Source organism: Camellia sinensis, chromosome 11 (genome assembly GCF_055761805.1).
Source record: "Camellia sinensis isolate YWXY chromosome 11, ASM5576180v1, whole genome shotgun sequence".
NCBI classification, from domain to species: domain Eukaryota; kingdom Viridiplantae; phylum Streptophyta; class Magnoliopsida; order Ericales; family Theaceae; genus Camellia; species Camellia sinensis.
This window is the reverse complement of record NC_138971.1, coordinates 120,083,282-120,093,412: the sequence shown is the minus strand read 5'-3', so window position 1 is coordinate 120,093,412 and position 10,131 is coordinate 120,083,282. Positions and strand designations below refer to the sequence as shown.

Here is a 10,131-nt window from a genome sequence, read left to right as displayed (position 1 = left end):
AACCCGACGTTCCTCTCCCTGATATCAAAGGAATTTGTGCTCTCTGTCGCCGCCGATGGTCGCCGTCCCTCCATCGTCGCCGATGTCGTCTTCGCTCTTCCTCCTCCGCCACCGACTCCACATCGTCGGCAATCTCCTCCTCTCTCCTCTATTGTTGCTTCTCGAGTGAAATTACCACACTGCATTACAGAGGCAGTCTCACAGCACCAAATGGACATCTTCACAGACCCACCACAAAGAAGAACACTTTGATTCCAAGACAGAAACCTCCCCTCTCTCTCTCTCTTCTTATAAAATATTATCCCCACTTATCCACGCCCCACTTTCCTTTTCTTTCTTTTATTTTATTTTTCGTAATATATATAAAAAAAAAAAAAAACAATCAAAAACACCTGCCGACCTCCACACGCAGCATGGAGCCTCCCCATCTCTCTAGCACCTTTTTATTTATTTTATACTAATAATCATAATTATTACACACAGCAGCACATAGCACATAGTCCAAACCCATTTTCTTTTTTTTTCTTTTCTTTCTTTATTTATTTCTTTTAATCATCTTTTGCACCCCACTCACTGCCTCCCTCACCACAAACATAGCATACCTTTATTTATTTATCTTCTCTTTCTTGTGTTCCATTTTTCACCAAAAAAAAAAAAAAAAAAAAAAAAAACAACAACAACAACAACAACCAACAAAACTAAAACCAAAAATACAGCGCACAACAACTTTGTTTTATTTATCTTAGGGGCTCAACCCCGATCACAATTTTACACCAAAAAAAAAAAACAAAAAAAAAAAAAAAAACAACAAATCACCCACATCCACCGGCAGGATTTTTTTCTCTACTCTGCCGCCGGTCTTTTCTTCTTGCCTCTGTCCTGGGCGGCCCTAGCCGGTGTTGCCTTCGTGTTTCCCACTCCACTGGGCACGATCACTCCACCCTGCTCCTCCACTACAGCATATGGCGGCCCTCCAAATCGGAACATCACGGTGGCCTTCCGCTTCAACTCCTTGTTTTCTGCCCTTAGCACGATTATCTCTGCTCGCGCATCCTTATACATGCGTTGGAGCAGAGCCAGCTGGGAGTTTAATTGCTGCACCTCATTTGTCCTACTCTGCAGCCGGTGCGACAAGTTTGTGACCGCCGTCATGGACTCCACACATGCCTTCAAAGTATACTGATTAGCCTCCACATCCGTTTGCACTGCCATTTTTTGCTCCACCGACTGCATCGGAAAGTTCAACGGAGCAAACCCAGTGGTGTTTGGTTGAGGTTCACGGGACACCGCACCAGTTCTCTCTCCTGTGGACTCGTTGAGATCGGGAAAGAGAGTGAGCAGCCCACGGGAAGAGGAGGCCATTTTCTGGGCAACAGAGTGTTACAAAATATCTCTCGCAACAGAGTGTTACAGCCTATCTCTCTCAGCAAAACGACCTCTCTTTCTCAGCAAAACGAAGAATTTTTCAGAGGTTTCTCTCAGTTTTTCTGTCTCAGTTTCTGCCTCCTCCGCTTCGGTTTATAAAGACCATGACACAGAGGCAGCCACGCGCATCGCGCGCCTTTTGACGCCGACAAACTGGCACGCCTTTTCATGGCACATCTTTTGATAAAGTGGGCACGCCTTTTGAGGGCACGACTTTTGAGGGTTCGATATCTACATCCATGTATATTTTTTGGGCAGCCTATATACACACTCATACAGTGTCTTCTACACCGGTCAGCTTTATCAATCCCTTTGTTTCAACCTCAAATAGGTTTCTACATCGGTCTGACACGACCACACACTGTCTGCTACAACGGTCCGACATGACCCCGTAAACTGTCCTTCTACAACGGTCCGACATGACCCCATAAACTGTCCCGACATTGATTCCGGTCAGCTTCTACATCGGTCCGACATGACCCCATAAACTGTCTTCTCCAATGGTCCGACATGACCCCGTAAACTGTCCTGCTACAACGGTCCGACATGACCCCATAAACTGTCTTCTACATCGGTCTGACACGACCACACAGTGTCTGCTACAACGGTCCGACATGACCCCGTAAACTGTCTTCTACAACGGTCTGACACGACCATACCGTGTCTCCTATCCTGTTTTATTTTATTTATCAGTTTACTTTTCTGTTTTGTTACTCTCTTCAAACTCAAGTTGGTTAGTTCCTATCCTCCTTGAGTTTGAGGGGGGCTGTTAATGTACACTAAACCTAACCCACTAACCTAACCCACTACATTCACTCCACTAAACCTAACACACTTACCATCTCCACTACCACCCACCACCTCCACTACCATCCACTACCACCACTCACTTACCTCACACCTCTCCTATATAATAGCTTATCACATACAATACAGAAACACATCAATCTTGTATCATCAACAAATCAATCAATAATATACTTCATTTTATTTTACACTTGTAATGGACCAACAGTTTTTGTCATGCTCTTGTTGTGTAACGCAGGAAGATAGTAAAGGGCCCATGAGGTATTGAAATTAGTACAATAACTAGAGTTCAGCAAAAATAGTTGGCACCATATATATTATTAAAGGTGAAGCAGATTCATTAAGCTGATATAAATAGTCCGGAACCATATAATTTGGATTCTGTTAAATTTGAATTAGGTTTGGCCTCAGCTATTGGTAAACAAAATCATTTCCAGGCTAACATATCTGAACTAAAGTAGGAGCTGAATGCTCTTGATCTATAACAACTGTAAATTTGATAACTTTGTTGCTAATTTTTTCCCTTATAGGATGCCTCGTCTATGCTTGTCATTTCTTCAATGAAGCTCTTTTAACAAGTGGAAATTGTTGCATGGTTATTTTTGCTCCGTAAGCCTATTCGTTTCATTCTAAATTTGACAGGCTTGTACAATACTGTGACCTTGAAGTCCTTGATATACACCTTAATCTTGTGTTGATTTTGATTCCAATATTATGATTTTCATGCTGTGGATAATGAAGATGTTCATAGGGTTTGTTGTTATTATGCTACAAGACTGAATTCCAGGTACGAACTGCTTGTTACATAGGTATAAAAGGATAGCTGAGCCTACAATTTTCAAATTCTGTAGATAATTGCCAGAGCAAGTGAACTGGGGGAGGATCCAATTGGATTGAGCAGATGTTATTGTGAGGAGTTTCATCAGGATATGACTCATCTTTACTGCTTATATTCTTCTATGGAACCTCGTGTGTTTGAGCACATGCCCCAAATTATTGATATGATCAAGCAGGTATTCTAATTATATATTATGTATGGATTTGATGGTCTATGTGCCCTTGGACATTGTCTCTCGTGGTAGAAAAAGCGTGGGGTTAGGATGAGTTGAGGGGAGGGTGGGGTGGGTCTTGGGTTTGAATTTTTTCCGCGAACAAAACAAGGATGTAAGGTTTCATGGTTAGTAGTTGAAAGGAAAACTGTTTCTTTCACCTTGCAGCTTGGCATTTTTGTTCTAGAGAGAATTGACACTCAACTATGGTGGGTTTTGTTGCCATTGTTATGGGGTGGATTTTTCTCCTCTCATGCTCTAAAAGTCTTCCCTGGAAAGCACATCCTTGAGATGATAAGCAGGATATATACTTGTTGTAGGTATAAGTGTCCAACCATGCTGCGTGACATGTCCATGTCAACATCACATGGGCATACTAGGAGAATGTGGTGTTAAGAGTTGTTCTCTTGAGGTGGCATGGGAGCCACTAAAAATATCATAATTATCTGCTATTTTGTTATTTATTTTTTACTCTAGGATAGGGTGCCTCAGGTCAGCAGATGAAATTTTGACTTTTTGGTGCTCTTATGACAGATTCTTGATAATGGTTGTGCCTACAGAATTGAAGGAGATGTGTACTTCTCTGTAGACAAATTTCCAGACTATGGGCAGCTATCTGGGTGAAAATTAGAAGATAATCGAGCAGGTGAACGAGTGGCTGTAGACTTGAGGAAGGAAAATCCTGCCGACTTTGCTTTGTGGAAAGCAAGCATTTGTAGTTATTTATGCATGTGCATATATATTAGCTGCTATACATCAAATCATCCCAAGTTGCAAAAATTGACTGCTTATGTGCACCGGTCTGATTTCTAGTTACTTCTTTTCATTAGAATTCAAGCTGATTATAAATAGCCTTTCTTACTTTATGCAACATTTTCAACCAGCTATGACTTTTTGAATTTTGGTTGAGTTAGAGGTGGCAATTAAATGTTGAAAACCATCAAATACTCTATGCCACATCTATTGAATAGCAGAACCAATATATTAGGTTTTAGAGTCTTAGAGAAAAGCTGTGGACCCAGTAAGAATCAACTACCCTTCTTGTCTAAAGAAAATATCTGCTACATTTTTTTAATCTTCATTTATGTTTATTTTAAGTTAGTATGGTAATGGCCATTTTTATTTTTGTTTTATTTGGTTTAGGAATATCTAGGTAATTTCCAAATTTGGCATGTGTTGTAGCACGTGTCTCTCGAATCTTATTTTGGGTCATTATATGTGGTTTTTGTTAGGTCAAGGATAGTCTTGATGGTCGAAAAGTCGAGAAATCTTAGTCCTAGTAAGAGTCATCCAAAGGTCTGTATGTATTGATTTATCCCTTTGTTTGCACCACATTTTATTTTTCTGTCGATTGTGGCCTATTAATTATGGCCAAGTTCTATTATGGTTTGTTGATTGAAATCATAACTATTTTTAAAGAATAATCTTGATCACATTTATTGTTATTATTTTTGTCAACAGACATGCTAACGTGACATGACAGATGTGTTAAGGACCGGGCATGATGACATGTTAAATGGAGGGCCAAAAAGTTAGCAATTGCAGCAATTTTGAAAGTTAGTTGCTAAGATCAAGGAGCTAAGATCAAATCAAGTACCAAATCTGTAAAATGGTTCCTATCAAACATGGGATATGAATAATGTTGAGAAAATCATGGGCTTAGGTTATCTCTTTTTCTCATGTGGCTGAGCCTATAAATAGGTCAAGAGAGATACAAAGAGGACATCTCTCAAACCTCATTCAGAAAATGTGATATTTATCTAGGAGTAGTTTAACTTAGCATTATTAGAAGTAGATTAAACCAGTAGTTTTTCCAACCCCCGCTTCTTTTCTTTCTATCGATTGCTGTATTTCTTCAATTTTTTTGTTCTTTTTTAAGTTCTTGTAACTAGTGACAAGTGACAATTTATTCAAATTAATACATATTCTTTTCTGTTCTATTTCTTCTTTGCCTAATTGCTTCCAGGGAAGTCCTTAATCTGTTTAAGGCATAGAACTCAACCACAAAGTGTGATTTTTATTTTTGTTTACTTAAAGATTGGTTTAAGTCTATCGATCAAATCGTTGTTGATTAGGCTTGAATTAAATTTTTATCAACACCCTTATATTCAATAAGACTTTGGTTTTAGAGAATTTGAAATTTGCAATGTGTGTGATGAAGTCCTATTCTTCTTATTTTTTCTTCAATTCTCTGCACTTTATTTGCCTGTTATCAGACTTAAAAGAAATTCCTTTCAAACCTAGAAACCCTATTTTTATGAGCCCTTCCCTTTTATTCCTTAAAGATTTCACCTTAGTTGCTTAAAATATTATGAAGGCGGCCATGTTATCATTTCATGGGGTTGTTCATAGTCCCTAATATTCCTTATCTCAACCCCAGTTTTTTTTTTTTTTTTGGCAAGAGAAAGGGAATAGGGGAAGGAAAGCATTCGCAGCCATAAGACTTGAACCCAAACATCACGCCTGGTAAGGGAGCGCCTCAATCATCAGGCCAAATTAAAGGGGGTCAATGGCCATAACAGGTCAAGATAATTAATTTATCTTGAGCATACTTTCCTTTCAGAGTGAATAGGAAATGTTTGCTTTACAAAGGAAATGTCTCTTGAAAGAAAAGATAACCAGCTTGTCATCATGAAAAATTTCAATGCACTCTTAAATTATCAGTTTAGCATCCTCTATGAACTCTGTCACATACCCTGTTATAGTAGATTCTAGGGTAAGCAGCATGCTTATTCCCATTCCATATATACCTTAGTGGTCCAGAATCCAGATAAGATTGAGCTATAGTAGATTCTAGGTTAAGTAGCATGCTTATTCCTGTTCCATGTACCTTAATTATCATCGCTGCTGGTTTCTGGAATAGCTCTTGCCATGTCGTTTGTTGATTCACTTATAATACATTGGTGTGTGTTTTTAAATCTGATTTGCTGGCATGTATGTTGATAATGAGCAGGTGCACAAACTTTTTTGTTAGTTAAAAAATTCATTAATTAATTTGTTTTCCTGATAAATTGGTTTCTATGAAGTATTGATTTGTTACATAAGGTTAATGATTTGAATTGCAGTCTGAAAAGGAGGGGGAGCCCTTTTGGGAGAGTCCCTGGGGTCCTGGAAGACCTGGATGGCATATAGAGTGTAGTGCTATGAGTGCTGCTTATTAAGGCTATTCTTTTGACATACATGGTGGAGGGATGGATCTTATCTTCCCCCACCATGAAAAATGAAATTGCTCAGAGCTGTGCTGCATGTAATGACAGTAATGTAAGCTACTGGGTACACAACGGATTTGTAACCAGTGACTCAGAGAAAATGTCCAAGTCACTGGGGAACTTCTTCACAATTCGGCAGTTAAATGGATTTTTTATGTTATCTTAACTGATTTCATGGCCTTGGTACCAGCACTTCAGTTTAGTTTTTATTATGTTTTCATTGTTGGATTGGTTAATGATTGTGTGTCATATTTTTGTCTTTTTGTTTCCTCAGGTTTTAGACCTTTATCATTCCCTTGCATTGAGACTTTTCTTAATTGGAACACACTATCGATCTCCAATCAACTATTCAGATATACAGCTTGAGAAAGCATCTGACCGTGTTTTTTTTATATCTATCAGGTATCACAATACTGGAACCCACCTAGATCTCGTCTACATCATGTCAATTCTGTATGGCTTTGCAGTTTAATCTGTCATTCTAGTGTTTCAATTAATCTATTGGGTCTACCTTCATTTGCTCTGTTTACAAAACACTGGCTTAGAAAGTATTGACATATGGTTTTGACGTCCCTTTTGCATCCATTTCATTTGAATTTACTTTTCTGTGGTCATTGTGGAAAATAAAATTTAGGAATGCTGCATTATTACATTCAGGGTGTTAGATTGCGTTCTATAGTGATTATCCTTTGGAGACATGTTTCGGTTTTTCTTTTGATTTATTGGGTTCAATTTGTTGCAGACTATGAAGCACGGACACGGACACGCGACACGACACGGACACGACACGGACACGCCGACACGCAAATTTTCAAAAAATGGGGGACACGACACGCTGGGGACACGTTCAATATATATAATTAATTTTATTTATTATATGTCATAAAATTATTAAAAAATAATTAAAAAAACATTGAAATAACATAAAATTGCATTCCATCAATACATAACATGTCATTTGAAGCTACCAACCATCATTTGTTACAAAGTGCATGAAAATCAAACCACAAAATATAAAATTATCCAATGTACCAATAACTATCATCTATTACAAAATCCACAAATATCAGAAAATGTGAATTTAAGTAGAGGAAACTATTACAACATCTTCACCACCACCTCCATCTTCTCCTTCATCTGTAAATAGGACCGCCTCCATAGCCGGTTCATCAAGTGAGAGGTTAGCTATCCCAAGCATTCCAATATCATCAAGTGAGTCAAAATTATCTCCAGCAATGTCCCACATTTTTGTCTCTCCTTGCAAGTATTGGGAGCTCCTCCTTGATAAAAGACGAAGATTGCTATGAATGAACACCAAGTCCTCCGCTCTTTGAGGGACCATTTTGTTCCTTCTCACTGAGTGAATAAAGGAGTAAGTACTCCAATTTCTCTCACAACAAGATGAAGAGGCGGGTTGCACAAGTAATCTCAAAGCTAGTTTTTGAAGAGATGGTGCATATGCACCATATGCACACCACCAAGTATAAGGGTCCATGTGCCACCTATTATGAATAGAATCATACTCCGAGAATGCTTCAACATAACCCGAAAATTTTCCAAACTCAGTTATCACCTTGGTTCGCTCTGTGATATCTTCAAAATACCTCTTAAAACACTTGTTCCTCTCACGTGTCACCTCTTCATCCCTATGTGGAGGAACTCTATTTTGATCCTCATGGAGCCACTCATCACTATAATATCTACAATACAAAATAGGAAAAAATAATTATTTCAAGAAAGACTAGATAAGTCCATTAAAATGAAATATCTAAAACAAATTTAAATGTGATACTTACTTTGGATTCAATGAATGTGCCATACAATGGAGAGGAGTATTGTTTTTATTCCAACGATCCACGAGAATTTGATGTACCACATTGTAAAATGTAGATTCCTCATCTATTCTTTTCCCTTCATGCCTATATATTGTCATCTTCACTTTCTCTATCATTGTGTCCCACATATCATACACTAAGTGAAGGCAAGGTTTGTCCGTATCACAAGCCCTAAGCATGTCATATATAGGACCCGTGAAGGAAAGAATATAATCAATGTAGTCCCACCACACATCATCCAAAATCTTTTCTTTTACAAATTTGGCCTTCCCAACATCATCCTCTCTATAGCAATTCCACTTGTCACTAATTACCATTGCTTGAAGCCCATGTTTTATAAGCTTCAACCTCTTGAGCATCACAATTGTGGAGGCAAATCGTGTTTCGGCAACCGATAGCAACTTCAATGACACAAATTCATTGTACATAGCCAATCGCATTGAGTGATTAGAGATAAAATTTTTAATCATCAAACCATCTCCGGCAATATCACTAATCCAACTACACTCTTCATATGTGACCTCATTCCTCTCAATATTCTTTGCCGCACAAATATTTTTCAAAGCTAGATTTAATGTGTGCACTACACAAGGAGTCCATAGAATATGAGAGAATTGAGCTTCAATGAGTTGTCCAGCTGCCTTACAATTAGGAGCATTATCCGTGATGACTTGAACAACATTACTAGCCCCAACCTCATTAATCACTTCTTTCATCAAATTTGCAATAAAATATTTGTCTTTAGTTTCTCCAGAACAATCAACCGCCTTAATAAACATAGGCCCACTTTCACTCACTGCCATAAAATTAATCAAAGGCCTCCTTTGAGAATCACTCCAACCATCACTAACAATGCTCACCCCTTTTTCCTTCCATGTACCCCTAATTGGTTGCAACAATCTATCAATATTTGCCCTCTCCTTTTGAAGTAATGTGGTTCGTAACAAATTATAACCGGGAGGCAAATATCTAGGAATATTACGGTTTGCAGCAAATGTGTAAGAGCTAACATAGTAAGGATTTCTTGCAAGATTAAATGGTACCCCCCCTGAGTAGAACATCCTAGCAATTTCAAAATGTAATTGCTCTCTATCCTTCATGTTGAATGCTTTCTCAATAGCACTCCCACTCCCAGGCGCACTTCCACTCCCACTCTCACTCCCACTCCCACTTGCACATGTCCTCCTTTTCTTTGATTCATAAGCATAACTACTACCAATTGATACACTAGAAGGGGGTAGTGGTACATTTTTGGGATGAGCATTTTTAATTCTCAATTCAGCAGCATCATTCTCATTTTGCAATTGTGAAAGTTTTTGACTTGTAATTTTCTTACAACCACCAATTCCCTTTCCTGGAAGTTTTAATAGATGTGCCCTTACTCTTGTATATGAACCTTTGAAAGTATTATTACAAAAATTACATTGTAATTGGCAATTTCCTCCTCCTTCCCCAGGTTTTGCTAATTTAGTTACATACTTCCACAATGGTTTGTTCTCATCAAAATAATCATCAGGTACATCATTAGAACTACCACCAGCAGTAGCCATTGTTTCAAAATTACAAATTTGTTCCTATAATAAAATTAATAAACACACATTATTATTAAAATTAACAAAACTAATAAAATATATATATATATATTAACAAAACTAATCAAATATATATATATATATATATATATATATATATATATTACATATTAACAAAACTAATTAATAAATATATATATATTTTGAAATAAATACTGAAAAAAGATTTATTAACAAAACCTAATTAATAAATAAATATATATATATATATAAA

At 37.6% G+C, this 10,131-nt stretch overlaps 1 protein-coding gene across 1 annotated transcript; it reads right to left on the bottom strand.

Moving 5' to 3' along the window:
- Positions 1-7,389: 7,389 nt before the first annotated feature.
- On the bottom strand, positions 7,390-9,875 carry LOC145802590 (uncharacterized). Its single transcript, XM_082895325.1, has 2 exons — positions 8,287-9,875; positions 7,390-8,190 (listed from the first exon to the last, which is right to left on the bottom strand). The coding sequence occupies exons 1-2, from the start codon at positions 9,873-9,875 to the stop codon at positions 7,572-7,574; spliced, it is 2,208 nt and encodes a 735-aa protein (XP_082751451.1). The 3' UTR covers positions 7,390-7,571.
- Positions 9,876-10,131: the final 256 nt, after the last annotated feature.

Bases quoted from the DNA above. Each gene is read 5' to 3' on its own strand.
- LOC145802590 (XM_082895325.1), bottom strand. From the start codon at position 9,875: ATGGCTACTGCTGGTGGTAGTTCTAATGATGTACCTGATGATTATTTT. The intron at 8,191-8,286 runs GTAAGTATCACA...TTTGTATTGTAG, and splicing joins GCACATTCATTGAATCCAAA to ATATTATAGTGATGAGTGGC.